At 35.9% G+C, this 18127-nt stretch overlaps 1 protein-coding gene across 1 annotated transcript in view; it reads right to left on the reverse strand.

The window, feature by feature from the left end:
* The window catches only part of Tacr3 (tachykinin receptor 3), an 84635-nt gene that overhangs the window by 45127 nt on the left and 21381 nt on the right, over positions 1-18127 (reverse strand). Inside the window, exon 2 of the mRNA XM_027395749.2 lies at positions 1819-2007. Within this exon, the coding sequence (XP_027251550.1) occupies positions 1819-2007 (189 nt within the window). The remainder of the gene's footprint in view (positions 1-1818; positions 2008-18127) is intronic.

The raw sequence follows: 18127 nt of genomic DNA on the forward strand, positions 1-18127 counted from the left end.
ACCCTCCAATCCCCTTCTTCTCTGTTCTGTTTAGGGAAGGCAGATCTCCCCATGAGTATCAACACGACATGACTATCAAGTTGCAGTAAGTCTGAGCAACTCCCCATGTATTAAGGTTGGGCAAGGAGACCCATATGAAGAGTAAGGTCCCAAAAGCATGTGAAAGAGTTGGAGACAGCCCTTGTTCCTATTGTTAGGAGTCCCACAGAAGACTGAATTATAGGATATCTAGTCAGTCTCCTGCAGGCTCCCTGGTTGTCAGTTCAGTCTCTGTGAGCCCCCATGAGCCCAGGTTAGTTGATTCTGAGTCAAACACACCGTAAAATAAATGTTAAACCTCCTTGTCTATGTTCTTCCCTGCTACTAATTACTGATTTAAAATCAATGGGGAGGTGATTCAGAATGATAGCATGGTATAGCCAAGATCATTCATAATTAATAGGCAGATATGGCACAGCGTAATAACTCTGCTGCTTTCTGGTTAACAATGCTTTCTACTTGGTCAAGAGAGAAAACTGGGAATGAAAACTCCTAAAAAGAAGCCATGCCTAAATGACGGACTGGTTAGAATACTATGGAGAGACTGGAAAGTGGCAGGCCTAGAGGCTACTTACCTTACCTTGGGCTACTTCTAGCTCTCTGGAATAGCCAATCCCTGCCCAACTCTGTCTGCACTGACATCTTTTAATAGCTAGATGAAAATGAGTTGGCATCTATTAACCTAGCGGACCACTAGCTTCCACCAGCCTAAAAGCTAAAAATGTCATCAATAGCATCTTAGGTCTATAGAAAATTTTCCATCCATCTTTATGTACCTGCCTCTCTGATGTACCCACCGATATATTTTAAACTTGTCTTGATTTATGACTTTCTTTGTTCTGTAAAACTTAATGAAGCTGCTTCCACATTGGAAGGAACATGGCCCTTGGAGTAACCTAAATCTGTGTTCATGGTCGTGGTCACCTAGAACGGCTCCAGAATAAACTATCTCTTATTCCCTTAAAAAAAGTCTGCACTCTTGGGAGAGAAGAGTTGGATAAAATAACCTCACAGGAGGTGGCTGCGGGCCAGGCATGGCCACACAAGCCTTCAACCCCAACCCTTGGGAGGCAGAGGCAGGCATATCTTTTGGAGCTCAAGGCCAGCCAGGGATACATAGAAAGACCCTGTCTCAAAAGATTGATACTTGTTGGCAACATTTATTATTTTCAAATGTCATCAAAAATGGGAAAACAAACAAGTTCATTGAAATTTACAGGAACAGAAAAAAAATCAATTAGACAATTAGGTTGGTTTTCTCTTTTACTTTTTCAAGTTAGGTCTGAAATATGAAATCCCAATTCTGTCAAGCGGCATGCCTATTTCCTCTTTAGTTTACTGTCCAGGGCTTTTTATGCTGAAATGAACAAATACATACAAATGAAAGCAAAACAAAATTAAAACACCTGCCAGGACTTCCCTCCGGTCCAGCCATGCTTTCTAAAAGAGCAATCAACACATTGGCCTTTAGTTCCCATTTCTTAGTTCCCCAGTCAATAATACCCTGCTGTCTCTGATACATTGTTTCCAGCTTTTACCACACCCTTTTAGGAACAGCTAGTGCTTCTTCAACAGAAGCCATCACATCTCTAATTAAAACCCTTTATAGCTTACAAATCAACACATCACATGGCAGTGCATTTTTACATGTCCTTCTCTAAGTAATACAGGGGCCCTGAGGTGAGTGACTGTGTCCACACTGCATCATTTTTCTCCAGTTTTCATTTCCCAAAGTGGTTGATAGACTGAGTTGAAAATTGTCAAGGAGAATTAACTTACGTGAAATGTTGCTTGGGACCCTCGGGCCACTGCACATAGCAAAGAGTACGTCCTGGCATAACTTTTATTTTGGAATAAAGGCATTGAGGGAAGGCAAGTAGAAATGCCAAAATCCAAATACTCCCGATGACAATCTTGGTGGCCGTGGCAGACAATCTGGGTTTCAAAGGATCGATAATGGCCATATACCTATATGAAATAAAGAAGAGCATCTGTCATTTCCTTCGTTATTGGAATTTAAAATGGAACTTCAAAGGTGCTTTAGCTGCGTCTCAGAACTTAAGGTGAGAAGGATTTTGCATCAAGAGGTAGAACAGATAGATGGCAAGGACACTGTTTCAGGAATCGGCAGATCTGGGGTCAAATCCTATTCGGAGACTTGCTTAACCATTTGAAACTCAGCTTCATTATTTTTTAAAGCAGAAATAATAACACCCACACCTTAGGGGTGCAGGAAGGATCAATGGAAACAATATAAGTGGAAGTATTGATTACTTGGTGCTGTGCCTAGAACACTATCTGAATTCATAAATGTCTGTTGGATGGAACTGAAAAGATATCTACAGAAAGCCTGAAAATACAGGCTTATTACTGCAACAGATCCTTTTTCCTTTTCTGTTTCTTTTTTGTCAGTGTTGAGAGTGAAGCATGGGCCTCGCTGTGACCTCCACTCTCACTAAAGAAGCAAAAGAATTCAGGATTCAGCTGGGGTGACTATGTCAAGTTGGATAGAGATTTGGCTTCCATATTATTCAGGAAGTTGAATTTCTGTTGCACCACAGGAAAAATCCATGGTGTTTATTACATAATCATCCATAGCCTAAATTGGGAATGTGCCCTTGCAACTCACAGAGCACACTTCCACGTGGCTGTTGCAGTCCACTCTTTGGAATTTGGGAATTTTTTTCCAATATGGAAAGAAAGATCATTTTATTCTTACAGTCTAGATAGTACTTATGTATCTCGGGAAAACAATTTTAGCTTTAAATTGGATAAAATGTGGTTCGTTGCCAGATTTTGGATAGTGGTTAGAGAAACAATAATATTTATAAAATCATCTTAATTCATGTTTTCACCGACAAGCAAAACATATTGTTGTGTTTAATTTTCACTGTGGTTCATTTGAGCTATGCAAACGTAATTTTATTTATTTGTGTCTTTTAGAGATATTACTTCAGGTTTAGGGTAAATATTGATAAGGAGAAAATAGTATAGTATAGTATTGGCTAGTGCATGCACACACATATATATATACACACACAGAAGCAGAGGATAACAGTGGGAGGAGAAGAAAATTGGTAATTAATTTTTACTGGGCAGAAAGTTTCATTTATGCAAGAAATAATGTTCTAAATATCTGTTTGACATAGAATCTGTAATACTAAGTGATATTAGAAACTTGAAAATGTGTTAAGAGGCCAGATCTCATGTTCAGTGTTTCTACTACAAAAAAAAAACAAAAAAACGAAAAACAAAACAAAATTACATTCATGCTGTCCCTGCTGAAAGTTTTGGAGGTGTTGGATATATTTAGTAACTTGATTATTGTGGCTGTATCATGGTTAAATACATTTTCTCGAACCCATCAGATTGTGCATATATATGTATATATACACATATATATTTGTATATCAATTATTTTAGTTACTGAAGCTTAAAATGGAGAAATAAAAAAATATAATTGTAAAATGGTAGTTGGTTAAGAAAACAAAGCAAGCTGTACAAGACACACAGAGATAGAAGGCTACTTAAAATTCACCCCTCATATTCTTGATGATGAAGATAATACCACCAGTAATCACTGATTACTAACTATAGCCAACACTTCACCATGTTTATGTTCAAGCCTAAAATAACCACATCAATAAGTGATGCCATTAGATAGATTTTATAGAAAAGAAAATTGAGCTTTAAAGAGATTAAAATCATTCATAGTTGTATAAGAATAGAAAATCCTTATCAATCTTCCTTGGGGGTAACAGAAAGAAGTAGAATTATCGTATCTCCAGATATTCTGGTAGTTGTCAGAGTCCAAATAAACACAAACAACTGGTAGTCATGTTAAGACCACGAGGGAGGAGAAAACAGAGGTTAGATGGAACCTTACAGAGCATCAAAAGTAGCATCTTTATTCTCTAGATCCAGAAGCACAGTGTTAAACGCTGAGGTCAGACATGCAATAACAGGAACTGTAGGCAAGCATGTTTTGTTCTCACTGCTGCTGCTTCTGAATTTCAACATATTTATCACAATATATTCAATTATGGCTTCATGGGTGTTTCCATACTTTGTCAATAAAGTATGCTGTACTACTGAACTGTGTATTACTCAATTATGTCACAATCTGTCTTTTCTGTAGCTCTAGAAGAGTGTAAGCATCATTTGGATATTGGATATTTATACAATTAATTGTCTTTATATGTTTAGAGTACTTTCTATGTCCTATAATACAGATGGGTTAAAACAAAGCTCCAAAGTTTTCACTGACTCCTTTCTATAGTTGTCCTAACTTTAAATAGATTATGTCCCAACAGGTATGCAGGATCGGTGTATATTCTCACAAAGCAGTATGAAATCTCAAAACTGTAAAAAGCTTATAAAATCTAATTTTTATTATTATTTGAACATGTGTGCATATAATATATGTACCAGAAGACAACTCTGTGCAGTCTGTTTTCTCTTTATGGATAGCACATGGGTTCTGAAGATTGAATTAAGGATCTAATTCAATTGGTTTGGAATGCATGGCTAACACTTTTACTTGCTGAACCATCATGTCAGCTCTTGGAACTTAAGGCATTTTTCTCCTTTCTGGTTTATTATTAAATTATTCAATGAAATATCAAGTTAATGCTTATTGTGGTATTCCAAACTGCTATATTGGGATAATATAGCAGTGAGCACAAATGCCATTTTAATTGCTCAAAGCCTATGAAACAGATACCAAATTAATCCATCTTCTATTGCTTTAAATAATAACTTGAATCTGGGAAATTTATAAAGAAGAAAAGTTTATATAGCTTATAGTGTTGGAGCTCAAAGACATGGTGCTGTAAGCAGCTAGTAAGAACTCCCTCATGGGGCAACTTGTGAAATCAGAGACCTCAGGGCAAGAGGGGCAGCAGCCATTGAAGGGCTGATCCTATTTTTGTCTCATCACCTTCTCTCAGACTTGAACTAACTATTTTCTATTATGCTCGCATGTAAAAGTTCTAGCACCCTTAATGTCTGTATATTGAGAATTGAACTTTGAAGATATCAGCCTCTAGAGAACAGACAGTGTCTAAACCACAGCAGAATCCAATCAGATGACCTCACTAGGCATAAGTTACAAATGGGACAAATTCACAAAACAAGGCCAAGACAGTCCATTGATTGGTAGCATCATGTTTATATTGTATATTGAATGTCTCTAAAGAACACCATTCTGGGTTAAAACCATGAAGGATGAATAGACAGGATGGACTCTAACTAAATATCTCTGAGATCATAAAAATGGTGAAATATGGAAATATAGAGACATGGGCACATGGAAAAAACTTAATATTTAGGTTGGCGAATGATTGTTGAGAGACTTAGACAGTAAGTTACATGGAGCCTCTTTTGGTTTGTATTAGAGAGGATGTTTCAAGGATAGGGCCTGGTCACTGGCCACTGCATTTAGCTAACAGCTTGATGGAAGTAATGGAATGACAAGGTACAGAAGGGAGACTCACTAGGACAAAAGCAGTTAAGTTTTCTGATTGCTGAAGACCAGTTTGGAACTGATTTTGTCACTTACACTTCCTGTCCTGTATCTTACCCCAACAATAATAACTTGCTCAGCAGTATGAATGGAGCAAATGCATGCTTAGGTTCATGGGAACAAAAATCTTCCTGACCTGAACAGACAGAAGATCATATATTTGCTATTTATAGATAATATGATAGTATAACAGAGAGACCCCAAGAATTCTACCAGGTAATAGCTGATAAACATATTAAGTAATATAATGGGATACAATATTAATTTAAAAAGTTAGTAGCCCTCCTATATACAAATGGTAAACAGGCTGAGAAAGAAATCAGAGAAACATCATCATTTACAATAGCTATAAATAATATAAAATATCTTTGGATAACTCTAACAAAGCAAGTGAAAGACCTGCATGACAAGAACTTTAAATCTTTGAAGAAAGATACTGAAGAAGGTATCAGAAAATGGAAAGATCTCCCATGCTCTTGGATAGGTAGAATCAACATAATAAAAATGGGAATCTTACCAAAAGCAATCTACAGATTCAATGCAATCCTCATCAAAATCCCATCACAATTCTTCACAGACCTCAAAAGAATAATACCCAACTTCAAAAAACCCCAGGATAGCTAAAATAATCCTGTACAAGAAAGGAACTTCCAGAGGAATCACCATCCCTGACTTCAAGATCTACTATAGTGCCATAATCATAAAAATGGCTTGGTATTGGCATTAAAAATAGATACATGGACCAATGTAATCAGATTGAAGACCCTCATATTAACCCACACTCCTATGAACACCTGATTTTTGACAAAGAAGCTAAAATTATACAATGGAAAAAAGAAAGCATCTTCAACAAATGGTGCTGGCATAACTGGATGCCAACATGTAGAAGACTGCAAACAGATCCATATCTGTCACCATGCACAAAACTCAAGTCCAAGTGGATCAAAGGCTTCAACAGAAATCCAGATGCACTGAACCAGATAGAAGAGAAAGTGGGAGGTAGCCTTGAATGCATTGGCACTGGAAACCACTTCCTGAACATAACACCAGCAGCACAGACACTCTTGATTAATAAATGGGACTTCAAAGCTTCTGTAAGGCAAAGCACATGGTAAATAAGACAAAATGACAGCTTACAGAATGGGGAAAGAACTTTATACTAACAATTGTTAACAGTATATTCCTTTAAAGAACCCACACCTTTCATGTGAGTACCCTGGCCTCTCCTGGAAACTTAGCTGAGGGGCAATGCCCCCACCCCAGTCTCTGTAGTGTGGATCTTTCTTAAGTGACAGCTAAAAGAGGCTTCTTCAGAATTCAGTTATTATTTTATTCTGTTCTAAAGGAGACAATTCTTACACTTATCCTTTGGACTCAGACTTCTATATACATCCTTGCTCTTCTAATACTTTTATTACCATCTTTATGCTATAACTAAGGGAGGCTTTTGTATTTACTTTGATTTTTTTCTGAAAATTAAACATTTTGATGTAACATGTTTATTTATTATAATTCAGCTTTTTCTGTTTTCTAAGTATTATAGGTATCTAGTATAGAGCATCCAATATTCTAAGCAGGCCATCATGGCTTATCTTCAACAGTTGGAAATTGCAACAGGATTGTGTGTGTGTGTGTGTGTGTGTGTGTGTGTGTGTGTGTGTGTGTGTGTGTGTGGTGTAAAACAATTAGTAAAGAAAGAGAGAACTTGAAGTTTAGGAGTGGAAGGAACACAGGAGGAGCTGAATGGGCCATGGGAATGATGTAAATTCAATACTCATATATGAAGTTTTCAAAAGAGAAATTAAAAATGGTCAATAACATCTATAACATTGAGTTTCTTGTGAGTTTGAAGGAATTTGTGTGGGAGAACAGAATAAGAATCTTCTATACTGAGCTTTGCTTGTTTAACAACAGTAAAATAAGATGCTTTTAAACTTTATAAGATATGATTTTAAAGTTATGCAATCCCCATTCTATAAAGCAATGATGGCTCTAGAGAACTAAGCTAAGAATAGGTAAAATGATGGTTTATAATAAAAATTCTTCCTTAACAGAATTTAAGTAGGAGATTGCATGTCACTTTTGTTTAAAAGAAATTAAACCACAGAGAATGCAGGAGTCATGGCAAATCCCACCATATTAAGGGTTTTGATGGTTGTGAGTTTACTGTTGTTGTTTTTCATTTTCTTTTTTCAATATGGAGTAGTTTTGAATGATAAATTTGAGTTTGTAACATGTTAAATTCCATGCAAGGAGAAACACATCATTATATTGTTAAGCAACTACGTTCTTTTCTGCCTCTCTTAACTCCTTTAATTGAAATTATTCTCTAACTTTTTTCAAATTATGCATATATTTTACTGCCAGATTATGTACAAACCAGGTACTTGAGAACAGAGAAATGAAAGGTGTTCTTCATGGTGCTTAGGAAGGGCTATGGAGCAACTGGTGATATGCAAATCTTTGTTTTCTCTTACGTGGTTTGTATAATTTGAGAAATGTAACAGTTATTTTTCTATTTTTATCTTTAGTAGTCAATTACATATTTGTAGATTTTAAGCTTCAAGCAATTAAAATCTTTGATGATTGCTTAACTTCACAAAGTTCCATTATCTATTCAGTATAAAATGTATTCCATATTCAGCCACTTAAAAAGTTTCAGTTAGTCAGATAGCCACAGTTTGACATCAGCTCCCTTTTGATGTCTGTGCCTTCTTCCCTCTCTAGGGAGAGAGGATGCATGGAGCAAACACAGCCCATGAGCGTCCTTTTGTGTGAGTTGCTGGCCACTGCTTACCAGCCTCTTTTGCCTCTGTGGGTAAAATATGGACTTCAGTGATAGAAGAGGCAGTAACATGTAAATGGAAGCTTTTCTCTGTCTTATCTGATCATACTGGACCAGTTTCTCCCCCATTTCCCCACAGACTCCCCAACCACTTACTAAATAATCATTCTGAGGTTTAATATTAATTATAATTGTTTGGCCAATGGCTCAAGCATACTACTGACTAGCTTTCACAATTAAATTAGCCCATTTCTATTATTCTATATTTTACCATGAGGCTTGTGGCTTGTTACCTCACTTCTTGTTCCCTGGAGACTACATGGTGTCTCCCTGACTCCACCTTCTTTCTCTCCATATCTTTGTTTGTATTTCCTGCCTGGCTCTATTTTGCTTGGCCATTGGCCAAATCAGCTTTACTTATCAACCAATAAAAGCAACACATATTCGCAGCATACAGAAGGACATCCAACACCATCTCCCTTTTTCTGTCCAATTAAAAAGGGTGGGTTTAACTTTAAGAAAGTAATATTACATATAACAAAAGTTATCACGCAAAAATTACAGTTAAAATATTTGTATTTGGCAAAATTAAATACTCTATCTGTCTTCAACTCCATCAAAGACCCCAGAAGGTTATAATATTTCCTAAGTAAACACGAAGTACCTTGTAAGCAACTTCCAAAACTCTAGAAATGACAGAAGTATCTGGCTGCTTGGACAGTCACCCAAAGTTCTTTTGTAACATTGGGCATCTGTCTTCAGCCTATAGGCCTAGAGTCTGGCAGATTTCTCAGTGAAGAAGAAACTTTGAGGGACTGTCCCACCTATTTTGGCAAAATTCATCAGTCACTTTTTTTCTGTGTGCTGCAGAATGTCGTGCAGACTCTTCCATGAAGCAGAAATCCTGAAGGACTGTCCCACCTCTTTTTTTTTTTTGGCAAGTTCAGAAGACATCTTCCTGTGGGTGGTGCATGTCCAGTTTATACAGCACACCATCAAGCAGTCCAAGTAAGTGCAGTTTCTTGTCCAAATGGCTAGACTTGTCACATTAAAGACAGGAGCCTGATCGATGCCTGTCATCCTCTTGAAGTAGATTGCTGCTGCTAGGAGTGGATATGTCACACTGTCAAGAAAGGTCTAAGTTCTTAAAACATTTTAAATGTTATATTTGGTGGGTCTCTGAAGTGTTTGAAGATTACCCATTCATTTGAAATATATCTCTGTGTATCTACAGAACCTAACTAACATGAGCATAAGTTTGACTATTATACATGTCTATTAGTTTGTATTTAACTACACATTGCATTTTTAAAATGAGTGGCATGAACATAATACCTTAAACAAATATATATATATATATATATATATATATATATATTAATTTTAAATTTGTATCAATAAAGCAAAAACCTATACCAATGTAAACTATTCATTTCTATATCATATCCCCTGTTTTTTCTTTAGAAAGAGATTGACTGTGACTATTAGCCATTTATAATCAACCCCCTTTAAATGAAAACAAACATTTATAAACAATATTTGGAAATTTGGATGTAGTTTTCTAGACTGATTTCTGTTGATTGGGGGTGCTGGTAATCTTATGAGGATCCTGAGAAAATGTGTAATTATGTTAAAATCCTGATTGGGGCATTTTGTGTGGTTGGTCCATCTCAGCCAGCACTCCTAAAGCTGTCGTGGATATTGGATCACCTGGGCCATCATTTCAGGGGGTCTTGTTTGATCCAACCATATTAGCCTGGAAGGAATCCACAGTCTTTCATCTTCTGTGGAAATAAAAGCAGAACCTATTTTCCAAAGTGACATATTCTTAGACCCAAATTTTGAAGTCAAGATATTTGTTTAGCTTAGCAGTCTCCACAATCAAATGTCTCCCTGTAGTTAGCTCACTAATAGTCAAAAAATTAAAAGAAAGCACAATATTATACACAATCCAGACTCTCTATTTTCCATGGCCCATTATATTTTTTGCTCTATTTGTCCTTTAAAGACCTTAGTTTATTATCCTTAAATTATTATTTTTTACACCTATGACTCTGTCGATCTTATGTCCTCTCTGTCCCAAGCCCATGCACATTTATCAAACACATTGTGACCCATTTAGAGACCCCCCCTCTTTTGTCTGAAACTGTTCTTATTATGCATCTGTAATACTTTTCTGACCAGGAAAATTTTTTAAAATGATAAATGTGCATGGCTAGGATTAAAGTAATGGCTTTGACTACTGGCTCCACCCTGTTTGGCTTTCCAACATGGTGGGGGTATGTTTACCACTTTGGAGCTTTGGGAGCCATGCTCACCACCTCAACTCACCACCCACAAACAGCTTGTAGCACACTGCACATAAACCTTTTTTTTGTTGTATGAATAAAAGCTAAATCCACTACAGAGCATACTGCAAGGCTTGGAGATGCCTCTGTGTACCGAAGCAGGGATCCACCATGCTGTGCTCAAGCCAGAATGCCCCAGTTTCTCTGCACTGTGGCCTGCATGAGACTGTGAGACAGGAAGCCCGGTGTGACTATGTTTCTCTGCCTTCAAACCCCCTTTTAAAGTTTTTATAGTTCTTATGTGTATCCATGGCAGATGTTGGGTGCTGTATGTAAATGGAGGTTTCTCTCCTGACTGGCAGTTCCAGAATAACCACTCTGAGGCTTAATATTAATTATCATTGTTTGGCCAATGACTCATACATACTACTAATGAGCTTTTGGAATTAAATTAATCCATTTCTATTAATTTATATTTTACAATGAGGATTGTGGCTTGTTACCTCACATCTTGCTTCCCTGCTGGATATGTGGCATCTCCCTGACTCTGACTTCTCTTCATATCTTTGTTTGGATTTCCTGCCTGGCTCTATTCTGCTTGCCCATTGGCCAAATAAGCTTTATTTATCAACCAGTAACAGCAACACATATCTGCAGAGTACAGAAGGACATCCCACATCAGTGATCCTACTCCATGACTAATTAGAAAATTCTGCCATATTTTCAATTCTTCTATAATACAGAATATTGGGACATTCATACTAAAATGAGAAAATATTTTGGTGTTATTGTCAATAAAATATTTAAAGCTGTTTGAGTTACATGGCAAGTATTTTCTACTATAAACATATCCCTTCATGACAGTTCATTGAAAGGTTTCCAGGTTAACTAACAGAACATCTCTCCCTCCTCATCACTAAGTGATCATGTTGTCATTACTATATATGCAACAGCATTTCATTTGTTCCTTCCAGTAGAGCTAAGAATGGAGCCCTGATTAGGAGGTCAGTTTCTCAGTTCACAGCAGCTTTTACTTAACTGATCTATTACCTGAGATTATTGATGAGAGCTATAGATTTTCCAGCTTTGATTTTTCACCATGTGAGGATCTTTTTAACTGTCTAGAGTAAAGAATTTCATTTATAGTCTCACTTAGTGTTAATGGAGTGATTAGAAAGTTGACAATTATTCTGTACAGCCACCTGCTTGATAATATAGTCTGAAAACTACTCATAAAGAGATTTTAATATTTTTGGTAGTTTCCATAGTTCTGTCTCTGAACTTGTTTTCTTTCTTCCTTAAATGTTTGTTTTGATTGATTGGTTTTCTTGCTATGCTTGTTTATACAGTTTTATACACAATGATTTCTCCTGTTTTGCCTGCATTTCAAACTGATGAAGTAGGATATTTAAAAATTAACTTTCTAAACTGAGGATGAAACAACATTAAAACCCAACAAGAGTTCAATCCCCTCTCCCATCAGACTATTTTCCCATACATTGAGGGATCATTCAGTTTCATTTACTTATTGATGCTATAAAATTTATTCAAAATATTATCTCTCTCATGTTCTAAATAAACCATTGGAAATTTATTGCATATATTCATTTTGTAAAGTCATGAGTCACTTGATGCTTTCTGTGATGTGCATTTGTCATTTCCAAATTTCCAGACATCATAGAGTGTACTTGCTTACTCATAGACTGTAAAGGTTAACTATCCTTATGTATATATGAGGTTGTTGATGGTAACCTGGTACACCACTTGACAGTAAACCTTTAAAATTTCTATTAGTATTCTCTCTCCCCACCTCTCACTCTTTGAGTGTGTGTGTGTGTGTGTGTGTGTGTGTGTGTGTGTGTGTGTGTGTGTATGTGTGTGTGTGTGTGTGTGTCTGTGTGTGTGTGTGTGTGTGTGTGTGTGTGTGTGTGTGTGTGTGTGTGTGTGTGTGTGTGTGTGTGTGTGTGTGTGTGTGTGTGTGTCCTTCAAACACAGTGCTCGATAAATAAGCACTCCACCACTGAGCTATATCCCCATAAATGTTTTTAATCAGTAGAAGATTGCACCCCAAGACAGGAATAAAAGCTATAGTAAGAGGAGTATATAAGCTAGTAATGTAGTCAAATATAATGCATTGAATATAGTTGTATATTCCATAATTTTATAAGATTGGAATCTTGGAAAATATCTTTATTCCAGAAACACATAAGTAATGTGTTGCACTAAGAATGTTCAGCTCTTCTTAGTTTCATAAAGTCACCATAAGACAACAATGTCACATGCAATTGGAGATGAATTACATCTAATTGGCTGTGAGCGTATGAGAAACTGAAGAGATGGTCCCATAATACTCCTCTATTCCTCCTAAACAGAATGTCAAAAGTGCACAAACCCAATCTCAATGCCTCTATCAAGTAGTCACAACTGTCATGATGAAGATAACAAGTGTTGTGCTTGGAGCATCATTCTGCAATCCTGGAAAATCTCTAAGCTTGGACATCATAAGCTTGGACTCTGCTATAACCCAGTTGGTATGTTATGGAACATACTGTACTAACTCACTGATTTATATCTTAGTTTTATGCTATGTGCAACAAACTGTCACTAACTCAGTGGTATAAGCAATACAAATTCAATAAGGTACAATTTCTATGATTCAGAAATCTGTTGAAGACATTACTTGGTCTTGTACTTTGATCACATAAGCTTTGAGTGCATTTGCTTCTGGGACACTGACTAGCAAAGCTCTATGTCTACCCTTCCAAGGGTGTCAGTAAAACGTTCTTGTGGTCACAAGCTTCATGCAAGCTTCTTTCTTCAGTCATCAATAGAAAAAGGCAACTGTTAAGCATATCAGCTAGTGAGGTGTGAGTTATAAAATTAGATAATTATCATGATAACATCTTATGTCATTTGCCACTTTTTATTGGATAGATGCAAATCAGAGTTGGATCACTTACCAGAAGGTAATTTTTAAGGGGAATATAACTGGGAGACAGAGATAGCAAGAACCATCTTAAAGTCCGCATGCCACAAAAGGGGTCAAAGAATTCTCAAAACCTTAAAATAATATCTTGACCTGAACTAGGTATATAAAAATATAAAAAACCAGTGAGATCACCTAAAGTAGCTCTTAGATGAAATTCAGAACCAAATGCTTAGTACCAGAGAGAGGAGAAAGAAACTTTAAATAAAGGCTATCAGGTTAAGAAACCAGAAAATAGTAACAGAAAAGCAAAATTCAGCAAGAGAAAAGAAAAGAAATCAATAAAAGTTCAACAGAACAATAAAATAAAATCAGTGAACCTGAAAGCTGACTCTCTGGAAGAATCCCTGAAGACGATAATGTGATGGAATTCCACAAAGAGCAAGGGACACTTGAAATCTTAAACAGAGTAAGTGATATCTCTATGGAGACTTGTTTGAAAACATAAGAGAATATTGCAGATATTTTCTTAGAAGAAATAGAGAAATTCCTTAATACTATAGATGCTCATTCCAAATGATGTCCATGTTTATTAAACATTCAAATATCCATCTAGTAATGGATGGTTTCACTCTTGGACACTGAAAATTTCAAAGAAAATAACACTAAATGAAGCACAATGTGGCATAACTGAAGCCTAGGGGCTCTTTATGATTCATATTTGAGGGTAATATTAGCCTGATGCCAAAGCCAGATAAAGATAGTAAAAAATAACCTACAAACCAGCATTTATTATGAAATTAGACACAAAGCCCTAATAGAAATTCCAATATTTTTATGGCTTTCTCTCCCTCTCCCATCCCCTTCCCTTCTCTCTGACAGAGATAATATGTTCCATCAACAAACAGTGTTTATTCTCAGAAATCAGCTCTGCTTGTGTGTATATATGTGCTTCTGTATTTTTTGGGGGAAAAATCCAGAGTTTCATACATGTTTAGTATAAGTTATAACACTAAGGAAGACTCCCAGCTCCTATGACTTGTATGATAATAATAATAATAATAATAATAATAATAATAATAATAATAATAATAATGATAATAATAATAAAAATTATGGACTTCAGCCAAGGAAGGGTCTTCCTGCCTGAGTTATTTAGAAAACCCAACTTTGTCCTTTTTTCTTCCTCTCTCTTGTATAGGATGCTTTCCCTAATGCTTTGGGTTTTCCCTAACACCTTCAACAGCTTGGGCTTCGTCACTGTTTTTCTAAAGCTTTGCTGCCCACTGTGCAGCTGCCTGTGGACCATGGGTCTGACATCCATACCAGTTTTCATGGTATGGCTTTTTTCCCTTTACCTCCATTTCCCTCTGGGCAGTAGCCAAGGTTTTACAGCTTACCTGCCTTGCAGTTTTTCTTTTAACCCTCAAAAAATTACCCTTGTGGTTCCATTTGAGTACATCTTAAATTCTTTTACTAATAAAACTAAGAACCCCAAGATGGGACCCCAACTTCCTCTGTATTATTTATATCTCAATGGACTTCTATACAGTTAGAATTGCCATTCTGAAGCTGTGGAGAGTCACTTTGGAATTTACACTTTCACTATCATTTTTATGTACCTTTGAAGTATTTCTTTAAACTAGTGAAAAGTGGACTTGCCAGGCTCTGTCACAAAACCACCTACTGCAAATGTGAGGACATGTGAGTTATCTTACAACCAGTCAGAAGCTCTCATTGTATTTACAGAATTTGGTTTTGTTTTCTCTACTTCTACCTTCTCCAGAGTCCTCTTTGCATGTGAGGTCAATATTACTGAGAAAGTGTCCACCCTTAACAGGCGTTCCCAAGTGAAAATTGACTAATATGCTAACAATACTTGAGCTTACACTTTATTTAAAAAATCAATCAATTTAATATAAACTAACCTTTGCATACATCAAATGATACAGAAAACACATCCAATGGAATTCAAAATACATGTATTAATAAACTCTCAGAACATTAGGATATAAAATAATTTCTTAAATCTCATAGTCTACAGAATCTCAATCTCATAACACATTTAATGATAAAATGCTGTCTGTATATTTTCCCACTGTAAGAACAATGCAAGGATGTCCATTTTTATTACCATCATTCAACATTGTGCTTGTGGTGCAGCAAATCACAAATAAGGATTGGCAGACACATATATTCAAAGGAAAAAGTGATATTTTTCTTCTCACAAAATAATACTTTTAATTATGTAAATAAATCTACAAAAGTCTCTACCTAAAACTAATTAGTGAGTTCATCAAGGATCAATAAAGAAAATGACAATAATAGTTATATACTCGCAATAAACAACTTGAAACAGAAACTTTAAATATCATTTCACAAGCCAAAAACATTCACACAAGGAATCATCAAGTATCTATTTCCTTGAAAATATAAAGTACTGTCTTATAAAGTCTTCAATATGCTGAAGAGATACATGGTCTCGGAGATTTAGCGTGATGAATGTTAATGATCTCCAAACTGACCTACAGATTTAATGTGACTATTATAAGGTAAGAGTTTATTGCAACAGTATAAGCTTATTGTGAAATTTATATGAAAAGGCAAAAATAAAAAACATAATGGAAAAAGAAGTGCAAACAAGACTGAAGTAGAAGGAGTCACACTTTCAAATTTTAAGACCTAGGCTGTGCTGCAGTAATCACGACTGTGGATTTGGTACAGACAAAGATCAATGAAACCAAATCAAGAGTCCAGAAATAGACCTCCAAAAACATGGCTTATTGATTTTTGGCAAAGGTGAAAAGGCAATTAAATGAGCAAATGGTAGTCTTTTCACCAAATATTTTGAAACAACTGGGAATCCATGTGTAAAAATATTACTTTTATCTCAACTTTGTACTTGATTAAAAAACTAACTGAAATCATATATCTGAATGTAAAACATAAAGTTAAATTAAGGTTAAATGCAAATTAAATTAAAGAAATTCTCAGATAAACAAGACTGCTAGAAATTTTCTCAAACATACCCATGTTAGATAAATGCTGAAACATGTTCTTTAGGCTGAAAGAAAGTAAGATCAAATGATATCTCAAATCCATATGAACTAAAAAGTAACTCATATAAATTAGTTAGTTGAAAGTATAACAATGGAAAAAGAGACACCATGAAAAAATTGGAATAAATGAGCAGTAATAAAAGAACCAGGATGACTACAGTAATATCAAACCAAATAACCATTAAGACAAATTGCAAATTTGGACCAGTTGTGAAAGATCTGAAAGCAAACTTTTAAAATGGCACTTAACATAATCTTTAAAAAGCAACACTTAGGATAAAAAATTAACAAAAAATGCAGGGCTAATTTCCTTAGGTTACAAAGCACTGCTGGAAGTCACTGAAACAAAAAATAAATATGGACCAGTAGGCTCAAAGTTCTCCAACTGACAATGTCCTTCAAACTGATCAGAACATGTAACACTATCCTTGTATATATCCCCACTCCAATGCCTTATAAAGCATCATCCTAAAGTCAAGTAGGAATTCAAACATTTTAGATGTTAAAAAAACTTAAATAGGAAGAAAATTTTAGAAGACTTGTTACAAATCCCATTCAAAGAGCATATGGTTCAGAGTGTGTTAGTGACATAGGGACAGACATGTGGACTGATGGCACAGAGATAAAAAGCCCATGTTTTAGTCAATTGACGGTTGACCAAGGCGCACAGATGCCTATAGCAGCTCTCTTTATAATTCCTTAAAACTAGGAAACCATAAGTGCCCCACCCATAGTGGACAAACAAAGTCTGAAACAGCCGCCCAATGGGATGCAGTAAAGAAAAAAGTGTGAACAGCTCTGTGAACTACTCAGTCCATTAGATATACCAGAGATGTTTTGGTGAGCAAAAGTACACAGTATCAAAGATCACATACTGAATGTTTATGTTAATGTGACCTTTTCTAAAGAAGACAAAGTGACAGGAATGGATTAGTCACAGCTAGGGTTTAGGAGAGGGTAATGGTGTGAATACAGAGTGACCGAAGGGAGGATTTCCTTTGTGATGATGGAAATATTTTATGTAATAATGGTGGTGATGAGCTTATTCATGCATTAAACAGCCTAGATTTTTTTACATCAATCAAAGTAAAGTATGACTGGATTTTTTTGATGGGGGTAGTTTAGAAAGTGTCTTGTTATACAGCAGAGGTTGTCTTCAAGCTCAGTACAGCCATTGCTGACCTGGGAATCATGGTCCTTCTACCTCATCCTCCTGATTTCTGTGATTAAAAGTGTAAGCTACCATGTTATGTAAGTTTAGTGAATTTAAGTTAAAAACAAAATAAAATGTTTTAATTTGGAGTGACATGCTGCCTCAAAGGGCATACAAAGCAAACTTAGAACAATTCTTAACTTTATATAGAGAAACAAAAGACCCAGGATAGCTAAAACAACCCTGTTCAATACAGGAACTTCTGGAGGCATCACCATCCCTGACTTCAAGCTCTATTACAGAGCTATAGTCCTGAAAACAACTTGGTATTGCCACAAAAATAGATAGGTAGA

Source organism: Cricetulus griseus, assembly GCF_003668045.3.
Source record: "Cricetulus griseus strain 17A/GY chromosome 1 unlocalized genomic scaffold, alternate assembly CriGri-PICRH-1.0 chr1_0, whole genome shotgun sequence".
NCBI classification, from domain to species: Eukaryota; Metazoa; Chordata; class Mammalia; order Rodentia; family Cricetidae; genus Cricetulus; species Cricetulus griseus.